The sequence below is a fragment of the Amphiura filiformis genome, chromosome 3 (assembly GCF_039555335.1).
Source record: "Amphiura filiformis chromosome 3, Afil_fr2py, whole genome shotgun sequence".
Lineage (NCBI taxonomy): Eukaryota > Metazoa > Echinodermata > Ophiuroidea > Amphilepidida > Amphiuridae > Amphiura > Amphiura filiformis.
The window spans coordinates 60,706,619-60,724,402 of NC_092630.1; the positions used below are offsets into that span (position 1 = coordinate 60,706,619).

Consider the following 17,784-nt stretch of genomic DNA (forward strand, 5'->3'; position numbering starts at 1 on the left):
AAATTGGGGGATGAGACTGTCAGTTGGACCTGTCACTTTTCATAATACACATTCATGCTTATTAGGACAATAGCTAATTTTCTTTTTCTTTCCTACAGATAATGTCATGCCGAAACGCAAACAAGGACGTTCAGCAAAGAAAGACGCAAACAAGGAAGTTCAGCAAAGAAAGTCAGCAGCAAGCGTCCGCTCTAATGGCGATAGCGGCGCAGTTAATAACACGCCACCAAATGCTATAAATCCATCAGAAATCACAGGGCAGGCGTCGTCCTCGCCTGGTGAGCTAGGGGTGGTAGTACTGGGGGAAGTACTTGGACTGAAAGCGGCCCGCGACTGCCCGGGTTTAGGGCTGATCAGGCACTTCTCCCACAGAAGGCTGATCTCCCATAGGGGAGAATGCAGCAAGGCGGATCCTATGCCGTTTTTGACACAGCTATCAAACATGCACGAAATCAGGATATACCCCACTCATGATATCGGGAACCATTGTATGCGCCAAGAGTGAGTCAATGCAACAGGGGCTCGTTAATTCATTCTTATGAATCTGCACTGGCTTCCCGTACGTGAAAGAATTGTATTTAAAACTCTTCTTCTCACATGGAAAGGTTTAAACAGCATTGCTCCTTCTTACATCACGGACCTTCTTGTTCCATACACACCTGCACGCACTCTTAGATCGTCAGACAAATGTCTATTAAAATTCCACGATCTAATTATTCTCTGGGAGACCGTGCTTTTTCTGCTGTTGCACCAAAACTTTGGAACTCGCTTCCCTATAATCTGAGACAATCAATTTCTGTTGATCAGTTCAAATCTGGACTCAAGACTTTCTTATTCAATACTGCGTATAATGTCCGTGTTTGATTTATCATGCTTTTATACTGCTCTGCTCTGTATTTTTGCTTCACACGTATTAATGATTCTTTGGTTTCATGTTGATGGTATTTTGTATGAAATTGTATTGAGCCAACAATTTGGATAGCTGATTTGCGCCTTGGATTAGATTTAATTTTCTAGATAAATGGCGCATTATAAATGCTTTATTATTATTATTATTATTATTATTATTATTATTATTATTATTATTATTATTATTATTATTATTATTATTATTATTATTATTCACCATAAGGAGAGCGATCGAGTTCTTTTTGCTAGTTCAAAGGTCTTCTTTTATTAGCTCTCATGGTTTCGGCCCTTGCAGGGTTGGTGGCCGCGGATTCTAGTTGCACGAATCCGGATTCGCGCACCTCGAATCCACGGTTGGCCTTCGGGAACAAATAGGGGTTGGGAAAAACTTTTAAGCTTTTAGGGACTATTGTGATTTGCTACAAATTGTTATATTTAGTCGTCCGTGTAGTATGGCGACAGCATAAACATTGTGTAAGTACATGTTGAAAGTATATGTTTTTCTTCGTTCGCCTGTGTATCACGGTGACAGTTGGTAATTCAGAATTTAAAGGTGCTCTTGTGTTTAACATTGCACAGATAGCCAGTGTATATTCGGCTTTGTGTTTTATGTGTTTTTATTCAGTATTATTGAGCCATAAAATTATTCCGTGGTCATTCCGCACAAAAGTTTGGTTGTTTTGTGTCTTTCTTTGTCGTCGATATCCGGGGCTAAGTACAATTAGCGAAACTCGTTTTTGTTAATTGCTATTAGTCCCGGGGTCGCGACGATGCGGGCGTGTGCATTGGCCGGCCGTTGACGTCACATTTTGACTCCGGAATAGTTTTGATGGCCATTCTTTCAAATGAAAACCCCCCCTACCCGCCCTTGTTTCGTTTTGGGGTAAAAGGGGGTGGGGCCGGTGAGGGCTTACTTTTTGGAGCCTGAGCGGTTTTTTTCTGATTATTCGCGTTGCTGGGGACGCGCCTTCGGGAACAAATAGGGGTTGGGAAAAAACTTTTAAGCTTTTAGGGACTATTGTGATTTGCTACAAATTGTTATATTTAGTCGTCCGTGTAGTATGGCGACAGCATAAACATTGTGTAAGTACATGTTGAAAGTATATGTTTTTCTTCGTTCGCCTGTGTATCACGGTGACAGTTGGTAATTCAGAATTTAAAGGTGCTCTTGTGTTTAACATTGCACAGATAGCCAGTGTATATTCGGCTTTGTGTTTTATGTGTTTTTATTCAGTATTATTGAGCCATAAAATTATTCCGTGGTCATTCCGCACAAAAGTTTGGTTGTTTTGTGTCTTTCTTTGTCGTCGATATCCGGGGCTAATGCAGTATGTAAACCAGAATGGTGTACATGCACTGTTACGTCTGCATTAGAAAAAATCCAAAACCACAGGGATGGTAGACAAAGTTAACAAAAATACAACCGACGTTTCGAGCAGATAAACTGCTCTTCTTCAGGGACAGACAACAAAATATAAAAGCAAACAACGAAAACTACATACTGTAACTGTAGTTAAAAAACAATTTTGTAAAAATAAAATTCAAGTCAAAAACTGAAGGCAAGTTCAAATAGAACTCAGTAGCAAACAAAGCTCAGAGCAAAATAAGCACGTCTTACCTCTATGAAAGACGGTTCAAGACGGTTCACTACATCTACACGTAATACATTATTACGTGTAGATATCAACTCGTAGGCCTATATAATCTAAACACAAGCTAAACAGTGGTGTTTTTATTTTTATTTTTTCATACCTAGGAGAATGATGACTATTACTATAATGGGCCAAAGTGAGACTTAAACAATTTTTTTCTGAAAGTTGGAACATCGAACATGAATGCTTATCGTAACATGTTCTGAGTAAAGTTAATCACAACTTTTATATAGGGCTAAAACTGAATCATTCAAACTCATTACGTGAACCATTACTTCCAAACTGTTATAATTATCCTTTAGAAAAAGCAAATGCTACCTGCAAAAAATGGAATCAGTCCATTTAGGAGGGGTAAACATCGAAGCCGAAAATCTGCATTTCGGAAAATCCAACTGCCATTTATTACAAAGCTACCCACCCAGTAAATTATTATATCTGATTTGAGGGCAAAAGTAAATTAAATTGCCCACCAAGTAGGGTAAGATGGGTAAGTGGGACAGTGGGGTAAGTCATAAGTGGGACACTTACTATATTCTTCATTGCAGCACTGAATCTGCAAATACCGAATGTTCCACTTACCCCATTGCAAATATATATGCTATAGTTTCATAGCTCAGTATTGGAGTTTATTTGGTATTTGAGCTGCGGGAGATGCTTGAGACCAACACTACCTTGATGTGATGTGGTGCCAACTTCGAGGAATTATACTTATTTAAGGATAGGCCTATGACTGCAAAATATTTAAAAATCTAGGCTGAGAATTATGGACAAATTGAGAGATAATATATTTTATTTACCATAAAAAGAACGTTTTTACAAGCCTGATAGCAGAAAATCATGATGAAATTATGCAAATTGCTATGTAAATGAGCCAATTAATAATTAGTATAGTGTCCCACTTACCCCACAACAAATGCACTTGGGGTAGTAAACATAATAATATTATAATATAATTTTGTTTCTTGTATAATTATGTCAATAATGCCCAAATTCTTCAATATAAATATGCATTGCTGTAAAATATGTTCTTTTAATGTAATAATATCACTTCTCTAATTCTGTGCCCCTACCCCAGCATGTGTCCCACTTACACGACAGCTGCGTTTTTGACGGGATAAGTGGAAAAACTCCAATTTACAGCTCTGGAATTTAATAAGCCATGTATAATAGTACTTGATCACAAACTACTTAAAAGATATCTCATTAGCTATAATTTATATCAAAAGGCAAAAAGTTTTCTGCACAACGTACATGTTATGAGCTCGTTTTAGCCTAAGAGTCCCACTTCAGTTCGGGGGCACTCGTATTAACCGGACGTCTCTGATTTCAAAGACGGGTCAGTGATTTCACATACGGGGATCTGTGATATCATACGTCGAGCTTTGTTGACAGCTGGGCACTCGATGCAGCACATCGGAACGAAGCTGAGTGTATTAGAATAAGCTTTCCTATGTTTAGCAAATATCTACCTGTGCAAAAATTATATCTAATGCTGTGCAAATTCTGACAAATGGTCCCAGAACACACTTAGATTGCAATGGCCAAAATCAAATGTTTTGAAGTAAAAAAATCCAAATTTTACTATGCAATTCATGAATTGGATAATAAAATTAGCAGGCACTCAACATGCTCAACTTGGGCTAGCTACAACCCTGATAAGGCCTGTACACAAAATTATTCCCACTGCGCTGGCACGTTCACCAAAATTATTAATATCGTTTGCGACTGGGTTTTGAAACTAGGGAGTATGTGATTTATGAGACGTCTCTGAAATATGATACTGTTATGTGACATGACGCTTCAAGAGTATTTGATATCAGAGACGTCTTTGAATTAGCAGTGCCCCCGAACTGACTTACCCCATCTAACCCTAAATTATCCTTAATTTTTTTCTGAAAGTTGGAACATCGAACATGATGAATGCTGTATCGTAACATGTTCTGAGTAAAGTTAATCACAACTTTTATAAAGGGCTAAAACTGAATCATTCAAACTCATAACGTGAACCATTACTTCCAAACTGTTATAATTATCCTTTAGAAAAAGCAAATGCTACCTGCAAAAAATGGAATCAGTCTATTTAGGAGGGGTAAACATCGAAGCCGAAAAACTAGTCTGCATTTCGGAAAATCCAAATGCCTTTTATTACAAGCTGCCCACCCAGTAAATTATTATCCCTGATTTGAGGGCAAAAGTAAATTAAATTGCCCACCAAGTAGGGTAAGATGGGTAAGCGGGACAGTGGGGGTAAGTGGGACGCTTACTATATTATTCTTCATTGCAGCACTGAATCTGCAATACCGAATGTCCGTCCCACTTACCCCATTGCAAATATGTATGTTATATATAGTTTCATAGCTCAGTATTGGAGTTTATTTGGTATTTGAGCTGCGGGAGATGCTTTAGACCAACACTACATTGATGTGACGTGATGCCAACTTCGAGGAATTATACTTATTTCAGGATAGGCCTATGACTGCAAAATATTTAAAAATCTCAACTGAGAATTATGGACAAATTGAGAGATAATATATTTTATTTACCATAAAAAGAACATTTTTACAAGCCTGATAGCAGAAAATCATGATGAAACTATGCAAATTGCTATATAAATGAGCCAATTATTTAGTATAGTGTCCCACTTACCCCACAACATATGCACTTGGGTAGTAAACATAATAATATTATAATAACATTTTGTTTCTGGTATAATTATGTCAATAATGCCCAAATTCTTCAATATAAATATGCATTGCTGTAAAATATGTTCTTTTAATGTAATAATATCATACCAATTTACCCCTACCCCAGCATGTGTCCCACTTACACCACAGCTGCGTTTTTGATGGGGTAAGTGGAACAGCTCAATTTACAGCTCTGGAATTTAATAAGCCATGTAGTACTTGATCACAAACTAAACTCTTCAACAGAAGTTTGGAAAGTTTTTTCAAACATCTGTATCTCAAATTATTTGTGACATATTCATGTCGTGTTGCATATCAATGGATAGCTACAAGACTCCCCTTTACAATGACACCCCATTTGAAACAACATCTTTCACGGCTGAGTACACGCCTTGTAAATGTAGTGGGGTCTCAAACAGAATTTGCCAAATTGAGCATTATTCTGTGCAGCAAGCTGCAATCCCATATCTTCACAATCTGGGACCTAATGCAATCCTTCCAGATGACACCGTTCGCCCCACAGAGCCACGGTAGTCAACGACTACCTACAGAATACATGGGAGTAGAGCCAAAATGGCCTGCCATCAGGCCAGACCCGGGGGCCAGACCTCAACCCGATTGAACACTTGTGGGACCAGCTTGCTTGTCCTGTATGTGCCAGAGAAGCCCATATGCAACCACATTGAATGACCTGCGACGAATCCTTGTTGAAGAATGGAATGCCATGCCACAGTAACGTGTAACCAGGTCGGTGAGCAGCATGAGGAGAAGGTGCATGACTATTGTGCTGCGTATGGCTTTTCCACCCGCTATTGAGGTTAGTGACTAGAGTAATGGTCAATTTGGCAAATTCTGTTTGAGACCCCACTACATTTACAAGGCGTGTACTCAGCCGTGAATCATGATATTGTTTCAAATGGGGTGTCATTGTAAAGGGGAGTATTGCAGCTATCCATTGATATGAATATGTCACAAATAATTTGAGATACAGATGCTTGAAAAAACTTTCCAAACTTTTGTTGAGGAGTTTACTTAAAAGATATCTCATTAGCTATAATTTATATCAAAAGGCAAACAGTTTTCTGCACAACGTACAATATCTATGTTATGAGCTCATTTAGCCTAAGAGTCCCACTTACCCTATCTAACCCTAAATTATCCTTATTTACCTCCCTGGAGCAAAGGTTTTTGGCACGGCCACATATGAAAAGGTTTGACAACAAAAACGATTCTCTTATAAATGTATCTACGCACAGTTTCCACCTCGATACACCTCGATACACCCGAATACACAGATATTTCCAAGCACAGCGAGTCTAGCCTCTACACAGGCTGTGTTTATACTACACGGTTGAGTGCATAGCATCATAAGAACTGTGTGAGATTTAGTGGAAAATAGGCATCTGTGATTGGTTTTTGTCAAAACCTAAAGTGTTCCCTGCATCATCCAATCAGAATTTTTTTTATATCGAACGAAAGCTAACATTTCCCCCTAAAAACACTTTTTTCATTAGGTCAACAGATAACACAAATATTCAATGTTTATAGCAAGGCGAATGTGGTAAATCGGTTAAAAACTACCTATCCAAGCACAATTTTTGACCAAAATGTAGGGTTTAAAAGTCAAAACCTAAAGTGTTCCTAACAATATTTTTCAAATTCTATGTCATTAAATGAAAGAGCACACTTATATTGTCGATATGCTAGCTTCATTTCAATGAGCAATGACCAATTCTCTTTACATTGCAAATCTTGTGCAAAAAGTTACTGTTTTCAATGAATTATGGCTAAAGAGCGCTTGTGGAAGTGGCAGACCATTTTGGCAGTCAATGGAGAGACCACTTTGACAGCGCGCTGTAGATGCGTCAAATGCGTGTAACAATAAAGCGTCGCCCCGTGCGCGAATGCTTTGGTTACCCGTGCCAATGCGCGCATATAAACCTCATAGCAACAAACACAAACATTGCGTGAAGTGGTTGTAGATGTTGTAAAGATTTTGGTTTGCGTTGATAGTATTCAGCGGTATTTCACAGTATTCAGCGGTATTTCACAGAAATAAGTGAGAAATTGTATTTCATGATGGATTCATCGAAGGTAAGTACTATTCGTATGCCTAATAAACTAGGGTAGTCACGGTTCATCATCTTTTATCCATTTTTCCTTCTCTCCTTCCTTCACCCAGTGGCGTAGCCCGGGGTAAGGGGGGCAACGGACAATCCTGTGAGAAGTCTTGCTCCCTCTTGCTCCCCCTCCCCCCGTGGGATGCTCTCCGCCCTGATATTTAAGTTTTTAGGCATTTTCTTGCATTTTTGACCATTTTCGTCAAAGTTTTCCAAGACCAATGGAAGTAAAGCTTTATGAAGACTCAGATGATAAAGATGACACAAATCCTTACCAATCTTCAGACCATCATATCATTCTGTAAAATCACCATCAGCAAGACGGATAATGTGCTAAGAAGGTGGGAGAAGATCAACTTAAATCCACTTAGTTAGGTACGTTCATAAAATTTTGAAGTTCAATATTTTTAGCTGAAAGTTCTTTCATTTGAAAGAGAATCAAATTACCTAAACATTAAGGGGTCAATCATGTTTCTAGTGCATATACTTTTGAAGTTACAGACAAAAATAGTGTCACCAAATTGTCCAAAATTTTGTGTGTGAAATTGTGACAGCAGGCACATGTACAATGTACACTACTGTATGTGACCCCAGATGACCTCCTATTCTTTACTGTAAGAAAGCTGTTTTGGATGGTCTTGATTTACACACAAATTGCTTTTGCGCTTTAACGAGCGTCCACTTGGTGGAACATAGATTGCACTATGTGATAGCTTATGAATCCATTATTATGCCAGTACCAACATAAGTCAACATCACTTAGGTTTTGGTTGTCAAAATTAAATTTTAGTAATTTTTTCCATTGAGCCCCACAGTAAAGCCATTTTTGGACCGTACAGGCACATTCCACTTCCCTATGGACGAATAGCGCCACCTATAGTGTGTGATGTGAGCCTGACTAACTTAGTGTACCCACAAGGCACAATGTACGGTACCAGAGAAGAATATATTGAAGACTTGACGCTGCCTTTAGATATTCAGACATCCTTGCATCTGCAAGAATCCTCCAGACTTTTGATGCAATATGACACCATCACGGAGGTGTTGGAAGATGTGGAGAAAGAACAGAGTGATGTCATCAAAAACATTAAACGAAGGTACATAAGAGCAAAGCCAGCACCAACGACGGCCAAAGAACTTGCCGCTCATTACACACACTTCAGGAATACAAAAGCAGGCCGTACCACTGCCGGGCGAAGAGAAGAAATGAAAAGACTTACTGTCGTCATGGATGTTATCAGTGAAGAGGTGGTTTAGAGAGGGTGGGGAAATATGCAGATAATACTTCACAATAATTTCTTGTATCAAGATTGATGGCTTTGTTTTATCAAATGTGAGCGCCTCGTTTTCTATTTCAATTTAAAGAGCTCCTACAGGGAGTGATTTTTAATCATGTTAATTTGAAAAATGTTTTTAGAGACCAACTAATATTTATGCCAGGGGGAAATGGGGAATTTCAAGGGATCCTGAAAATTGTGTGGGTCTTGATGGGAAAATCTATTACGAGTAAGTTTGGTCCAATTACCGAATAGGGTGCAACTTGCTAGACTTGAGTCCAGTCCTCGTTTACGGAGTTTAGGGTTAGGGTTTAGGCCCGGGGTTTGGGGATGGGGTAGGGCAGTCTTGTAATAAGAAAGGTAGAGTTGCACTCTGGAGAAAATCGAGAAAAACAAGGGGGACCCGAAATTTCTTTCGGGGGGGGCACAGAATTGTTTCGATTTGTTTTTTATGTCTCCCATTCCCACACAGGCATAAATATTGAACGGTCCCTTATACTACTTTTAATCTCGTTATTATACGCAGGTATGTGGGTTATAATGTACAAAATAAACTAAACCGAAACCACTATTGTCTTACGTAACAGCTGTTGTAATAGTAGGCCTACGACACCCCTTTTGCCGTGACACTCCCCCCTATTAAATTGGATGAGAATATGACCTTTTTGGATGCGAGCCAAAAGAAGCCTCGAAAACAGGCTTCAAATGGCTGTTTATATTTCAAAAGAAATAATAACAGTGACAGAAGAAAATTAAGGGGTCTTTGGGATACAGAGCATGTGCTGATAAAAAAAACATAGGGTCTTTGGGTGACAGTAATGCAGAAAAGGGGATCTTCAACGACCCTCCAAAGTGACAGTGCCCCGGGATGGGGCCTTTAGGATCGATGTCTATGTAAAAAATTATTCAATATCGCGTCCATGGGGATGGGACCTACGTGTATAAGCAGCGAAGAGTAGACACGAGACGCATTCTGCGGTGAGCAAGTTACCAAAATCTTTGATGAAACAATAAATAGTACTCGATAGTGGCACCACCATATCCTGTACGATTGAACACAAACCTATTATCTTAATACTAATTATGGCGTGTCCGTCCTCTGTCCGCGCACTATCGGCGTGCGCGTGGCTCGCTAACGCGTGCTTTCGCGGTGCGTATATACGCGAAGCCAGCGGTGCGCTATCGCGTAGTGCTGCGGAGTACCGGCGGCGCGAGTCTGAGCATCGGAAAGCATTACAGTGACTAACAGGTGCATCTCATCGGACCAGTAGGCCTATTTTAAAGACATGATTAACATACCCGTTTGCGTTCACATTTCTCCCGATTGAATTGACGGCCTACATCCAGACACTACTAAAATTTCGGGGTATTTTTGGGTCCTCCGATGTGGTTGCAGGACAGGGTTTGGAAGAGGCGAACGATGGGTTTTCAGATTATAGGTTCCGAAGTAAGCGTCAGCTACAAAACAGAGTTGATAGTTGTGTCTTAATCATTGAAAGACATATATCGTATAGGTCAGGACAAGTATTATAGGTAACGGGCGTTGGGTAATTAGAGATAGGCCTATCACGAGAACCGCCCAACCCGAGAACCGCGAAATCTAGTATAGCATATTATGGAGACCTATAAGATCAGTGAACATTTCCGGGAAGATTTAATACAATAATACATAACCAAACTACAATTCATTTCACGGCTTGCGCAGTTCTCGGTTATTAAGTAGATGATCATCAAGTTTGTGGAGCCAGTCGTCCTTCAACACTTGGTGTAAACTTTGGTCACGGTATTCAATGTAGTTAGACTCCATTAAGGAATTGAGCACTCCAGCAGCTTATAACTTTTGGAATAAAGTTGTGTCTATTAATTTCTGTGCTAGGCATATTCCGTATAAACCCAACATTTGACCTGACGAGGTCAGAATGAATTCTCTAATTCATTGTCGTAGTGCACGTTAGTAACCATTGGTTACTGTTCCAAGCATGGGCTCATACACCTGTTCCGAATTTTGATATGCCATAGGCTTTGTGTTGTGATCATTTCGATCAGTGGTTCATAACGAAGAAAGCGTGATCCAGTTGACCTAGCAACGGTCATAATCTAACATGCACTACGACAGCGAATAGAGGTTGTGCATATGACGTATCATACTGTAAATATGGCAGACTACTCAAATGCATTCAACAAAAGCATGATTGCAATCTACCACGACAGTTCGTCTCACACACATAACAAAATGCACTACGATCAAATAGGTTGCCGACAACATTTGATTGAATGGACTGCACTGCGCCATGATTACGGTGAAAGTCGCTGGTTCAAATCCTTTCTTTGGAGCCAATCGATAAAAGCATGCAGGGCCTTTTATAATTATTTGGATCAAAAATGTAACCCTTGTTGATCAGTTTTTAATAGAAACCCTGTATCAGCTGATAGGTTGCAGCACTAAGTAATCAACTGCATGGGGTACTTGGTGCACAAAAGGGATAACTGCCAAGTTCAAACAAATAGTTACTTTTAAACTTCCCATTAAAAATATGTGGTTAACCCTTTTGTGCCCCAGGCAGCCCATGTAGTTAGTCTTTTTGTGTTCCAAACAGTCAACATGATACACCCAAATGCAGTAAATAGACTCACGGAAAAACACAGGTATTTTTATAACACATACAATTCACAATTGTTTTTATTTTGCACATACTTCTACATTCCATCTTTAACTTCCATTTTTTCATCACTTATTAGGTAGGTTACACCTTGTTTCTCTATCAAACTTAACAAAACATATCTTGTAAAGAAATTCAAAATCAGCACATTTTTTAAATGTATTTACTAGTACAAAACGTAAGTCAGTTATGAAACAAACAAAATACATACAAATCTGCCTTTACCACACTTTGATTTTTTTATATTAAACATTCTCCAACTAAAGTGCCAATCAATTTTGTGACATACCTAACATCATGTATGAGGTGACTTTTGAATTTAAATTCCGGAAAAGCCCATTAGTCCGAAAAGGGTTGAAGTTAGGGTTTAGGGCATTTTATGTTAGGATTAGGTTAGGATGAAGTTTAGGGTACGGGTTAGGGTTTATAACATAAAGTTCTTGGGTTTTCGGACTAAATTACTGTTCAGAATATCAACATGTAACCTTAATTCAACAATCTCTAACACAAAAGTGCCAATAAATTTGTGTGTTCTTGCTCTAACTGAATGAATTTAATTACGGCAGTGTACATAACAGCTATGCTAATTTCATATCGTTTTTTTTTTCCTCTACATCAATTTTTCTTTTAAATGTCTTTATCAACACAAAAACAGCACATCAAAATGAATACCTATCTAATAAAGAACTCAAACCTTGACAGTTGAGTTGCTCAATATAATTTATGTCAGATTTCAGACTTTTTTTATATATTTTCAAATGTCTTACAGTACTGTCTTTGCATTGTGAAATTACTTCCCTACAATGTATACATTCAGCCTAAACAACTCAAAGTTAACATAAAATATATGTATGTATATCATTGTAACACAATTATGTACGTTTCTATGGTTGCCTTGGCTAAGGACCAGTATATAACAACATTTTGATCTGCAGCACAAATGGGCAATTCCAGTTGAAATCCACATCCCCTGTGGAAGACACAACCTTAATCTCTCACACAGCAGGGGGTGTAGATGTCAAATCGAGTTGCCCATAGCTGAAACCACACAACCCTCTATGGCAGACACAACCTTAATCTCTCACACAGGGGGTGTGTCAAATGGAGTTACCTATTCAGATAACCCCATTTGAAATTCACACTCCAAGATTAAGGTCATATCTTCCATAGGGGTGATCGATTTCAACTAGAATAGCCCAAAATGTTACAGTGACAATACCATACCGTGGAAACTTGGCATGTTGCCCATGGGGATCGATGCTAAGTCAGGTACCGCATGAGCAAACTCAAAAATAGCGCAAATAGCGTGAGCGTACACAAAAGAAACTTCGCGCGATGTCGCCAGGTTTGAACGCTGTACCGGCGTCAGCTTAGAGTACGCTTAGAGGGCACAGGCATGGAAAATTCCAATCTGTTTACTTATTAATCTGAGGACAATACATAGATAACAAAACAAGGCCAAAGCTAATCAATTTGAGCCAAATATCTTAGTAGGGAGCTTAAGATTGCAGAAAACACAACATTTGTCTCAATGTAAAAACTACTTCAATATGGCCCTTACAAGGCCTGTAATCAGGAATAATTTTGGGCGGTACAGGGCTAAAAATTTGTCCTTCAAAAAAGGGTTGATTTCTACCAAATAAACCAGACTTCTTCTGGTTGGCATGGGGGTTCATTGCCCTTACATTCATTCACACAAACTTTGGTAAATGAGCAAATATTGTCTTATCTAAATTACAAAATGATATCACAACAAATCCTGTGGAGAAGGGCACAGGTCAAAATGGTCACAGCAATTTGATTTCTAATAACATGCACAATGTCTTCATGAAGAATGCATTTTGTTTGTCATTAGTTTTTTTTCCCCATCTTAAATTTTTTACTTAAAGTGCGATACAAAAGTGGCAAGATTGAAAGAAATGAGATGCTTTTAAAATTCACATGAACCAGGAGCAATTTTCTAAAACAAATTCATCCTGGTTCCAGTTTTGAACTTGATGCAGTAGTGCTGTTAAAAGCCTGGTTTGCTGAACTGTATATTATGAAAAGGATTTACTATTTGATAATTGCTCCTGTCCAGTGAACCAGGAGCAATGTACAAAATCAAATTGCTCCTGGTTCCAGTCCGCTTATTTTAAGGATTGTCCACATGCAGTCCTGCAAGACTAGACCACAATGTTTAATATTATGCATTGATTCTATTTGAATACTGATATAAAGCGGTGAAAACTTCTTGGGATTTTTCTTGTAAGATATTAAACATACACAAAACAAAACAAAAATGTGAAATCCTTTCCATGTTTTTGTTTCTTTACTAATATAGCACACATTGAGGGAAAATGATTGATTATATTACTTTTGATTGTTGTGCAAGTCAGAAAATCATGCAGGGTTGCCAAACCCCTGATTTCGTAGCCCAATTGGGCGACATTTGAAGATTTTCCCCACAACTTTTGACGATTGCCTGCCCCATAAAAACAATGGTTAAGAGTATGGCTGACTTATTACAATGCATTACACACTTTGAGACAAGACTTTGTTCCCCAATCCTGTCTATTTTGAAAGTCAATGGACAGATATTGCTATCTGTATGTACATGTAGTTAGTTCAAGGACCTCTTACTACAGAAAAAAATATAACACAGTACTATCTTATGTACATGCCAATTAACAAATCATTGGTCAAATTTGATCAGATGAACAGATACTACTCTAGAACTGGGTTTGGCAAATCCATAGACATCTTAATTACAAATGAATATACCAGCAGATATCTGATGTACATACCAAACAAGTATATTTCCCTTGCCATGTACATATTTAACTCTGAATCCAGAATTGTATGTCAAAATTTGATACAATGAACATCATCATACATGAAACTGTACAGTATCTGTAATTTGATTGTAATCGTCAAGTTTACATAAGTCATCAGCATTGGGGTATTCCAGTTCAGATCCATACCCCCTATGGAAGACATAACCTTAATCTCCCACACAGGGAGTGTGAATTTCAAATGGGATTACCTGAATAGGCGCCTCTTCAAATCGTCACTCCCCTGTGTGAGAGATCAAGGTCATGTCTTCCGTAGGGGGTGTATGGATTTCAACTGGAATAGCCAATTTTGTTGTAATTTTTTTATTGAGCTTGTTCGACATCCATAGTTTGTACATATTTACATTGCAGACCAACTTCTAGTATAAAATGCACAAGATCACTTGTTTATTTAATAACTGGAATGGCAAAGCTAAATACAATCATGCAAACACCAGGATTCCTATTTATGTTCTTCCTGGACACATTTTATATCTAAAAAAGATGCAAGCAGGTAGATGGGATATGCTCGAGGTCAGGTGGTACAGTTGCATGCACAAAATTTGGAACACCAATATACTAGTACTAGGCACTTTCTCCTCAAAATTAGCAACATTTGCAGGTCTGCTTTGTAACTTAATGGTATTCCTACAAAAATATATACCTTAAGGGACTATGAAATGTAATTTTTTTGTACAATATGAGAGTTTTCAGGGGTGTTTTTTTCTCAATCACAATTTTAAGCCTATAATTAGGGAGCAACAGTGTAATGTACAATGTCAATAATAACAACAACATTTTGATCATCATTGCCTCGATTTGAATAGGCCATAATCTATCCCATACATTTCATCAACAAAAATATGTAGGGAGTCCACAGACAACCTCTCTCTCAAGTTTTTGGAGTCAGCAGAATCCTTATAGCAAATACCTAGATTGGCATTAAACCAATGTAGGTAATACTGCTGATACATCAACATCAACAAAAATATGTAGGGAGTCCACAGACACCCTCTCTCTCTCAAGTTTTTGGAGTCAGCAGAATCCTTAGCAAACACCTGGTTTGCCATGAAACCAATGTAGGTAATACAGCTGATATATCAAATCCATCTTACTGTTGAAACAGTGCACACACCAAACACGCATTTGTTTGGGATATCCGTAGATATTCTGCAGAAACACACATACCTCACAAACGGAGTCCACAAGACCAAGTTCATACGTTGTGCCCATATAGAAGATGCAACCAAAAACTGGTCATACTTTGAAGTACATCTTACGCTCTTGATAGTGGAGCAACTGATATATTCTTTTCCATAATGCCAATGCCGCTCAACCATCTCTTCAGTCAGTTCATGAGCATTGCAATTAAATGCACGCATAGTTTTATATGAGTTGATACAGTTGAACAACAACTCTTGAGTAGAATAATAGCCTAAGTTCTGAAAGCCTCTATTCTGTCAATAAGAGTGCCCAAACTGGCCTCAGTCCTGTATGGTTCTCTGAGTTGCACCATCTTCACTTTTTCTGCATCATGATATGTGTCCAGTACTTTCCAGTGACCGAACAACTTCCATGAATTGCGTAGCGTGTCCATTGCACAACTCTCGGCTGTACAAGAAATAAACAGAACAAAATGTGGGTGCATGGTTAAAAAGTGGATTAATGGATTATTTTGACAAACATTCATTTACTCTTGTTGAGGATTCACAATTTTGTGAATTTACGCGAGTGTGAGTTGGGACTTGAGTTGGCGCAGTAACAAAAGCCGAATAATTTCCGCCTTGCCCTTATATAAGCCGAACAAATGTTACCATTCAGGAATCTTGCTAAAATTTTGCATCAACTTATCTGTCAGCACAGACTGGAGCAGTTGCTAAGGTTCACAGCTTGCCCTCCAGTTTCAATACTTGACCAGATATTTCCAAAATATTTTGTTTAATGAAAATTGGGCGTTTCCCACCTCCGGAAATGATACACCTTGGGATCTCCTTTATAGAACCAATAACATTCCTCTTGTACGGCAGCTTTATTTGTCTCAAAACTATTAACATACACTTACCATATAAAGCTAATCCTTTGGCTACTCTATCTTTGGCATAAGTATTGACCTGATCAGCAAAGTCGCTCTCTGGTCCATCTTGATCCAATAGGCGTACAAGGTTACAAGCCGATAGCCAGTACCCCTCTACGTATGGTCCCAATACAGATTGAAGGAAGTACAGATATTCCAAGGATTCTGACTTGGTGTTTACCTGCATTGATGAAGAAGACAAATCATGATTATTGATGGCAAGATGTTTGTTTTTTTTTAAACCTTCAAATAACATTGATCATTGTTTCTCCTTTTTAACCCTACTGCAACTTTGAAGAATTTAGAATACGATTTGTCAGCCCACAGCTGTGAGATTTTGGTTAGGTCTCAGGACAAGGGTTTAAGTTAAGAACAGCATTCCGGTTGGGATAAATATAAACAAAAGGATATGAACCAGAGATTTTGTGTTAAAGTACGTATTAAGGTTAGGTTTATTTATAATTTTTTGACTGTCTTGTATTTTTCATTATAAAGTTTGTGCCCAAACATGTCATCTTGTGTGCCTTTGCGAGGAGGTAAAAATATCTTAATTATTATTAAATCAAAATTTAAGTTTGGTAAACTATAATGCTGCTGTCTAATAAGTGTCACAAGATTACCATCACCATGGGCTATTCCAGTTGAAACCCATACACCCCCTATGGAAGACATGAACTTAATCTCCCACACAGGGAGTGTGACTTTCAAATAGGGATACCTGAATCTGATATTCCATTTGAAATCAACACTCCTTGTGTGGGAGACTAAGGTCATGTCTTCCATAGAAATGTGTAATTCAACTGGAATAATAATACATTCTGATGCCATACCTGGAATTGTTCATCTTGGGTTTCTCTGTATTCCATCATGTCTTCATCCTCCCATGATGCTGCTACTCGTTTGGCCCACAGAGCATCTCGACCACCGTACTGTGTGGTCTGAACCTGAAAAAATAATACAATCGTGCCGTCAGCTATGGGGAGAATATTGGGGGTATTTGGGTCTCATCTGAAGCGTCTTGGAACTCGCATGCAGGTCGCATCAAGTGTGTCTCTCAAATGCGCCCATCATCCATGTCATGATTGCATGACAACGAATGCCTCGAGTGGATTCTGAGGAAACCGAATACACCCCAATTTTAAGCTCCATGCCTGTATCAAGATGGTGGGCGAGTCCAGGTTCTCCTTCTCTAATTCTGTTGTTTCAATCCCATGTATGAGTGAATATAAGAGATACAATATAGCAATACATCCAGTTAATGAATGTCTGACATGTATGATGCTTTGAAACAATTATTTGCAATGTGTCATGAAATCAGCAAGGGCTTTTATGATCAAATCGGCACCATTTTTCATTTTTGAGAATTTGGTGGAGCATAAAAGCTTGATTACTTTTCTTATACTTTTCTGTTAGTGTGTGTGTAGATATACAACATGGGCTGTAAAACCATGCATATCTTAATAGCTGTTTAAACATATCCCTTACCTGCTCTTGAAGCAGAATGTCCCTTAGTGAAAGCTGATCAAGGGCATCTGATATCAATGTACTAAGATGACCGCATGGCTGCATAACAATATACAAAGAAAAAACAATTA

General features: G+C 38.5%; 1 protein-coding gene across 6 annotated transcripts in view; it reads right to left on the reverse strand.

Annotated features, from left to right (window-relative positions):
• Positions 1-11,289: 11,289 nt before the first annotated feature.
• Positions 11,290-17,784, reverse strand: part of LOC140148869 (glycerol-3-phosphate acyltransferase 1, mitochondrial-like) — a 46,584-nt gene continuing 40,089 nt past the window's right edge. For all 6 annotated transcript variants that reach the window (XM_072170959.1, XM_072170962.1, XM_072170957.1 and 3 more), the window contains 4 exons: positions 17,675-17,752; positions 17,020-17,133; positions 16,178-16,370; positions 11,290-15,726 (listed from right to left, as the gene is read on the reverse strand). In XM_072170959.1, the coding sequence (XP_072027060.1) occupies positions 15,551-15,726; positions 16,178-16,370; positions 17,020-17,133; positions 17,675-17,752 (561 nt within the window). In that variant the 3' untranslated portion in view covers positions 11,290-15,550. The remainder of the gene's footprint in view (positions 15,727-16,177; positions 16,371-17,019; positions 17,134-17,674; positions 17,753-17,784) is intronic.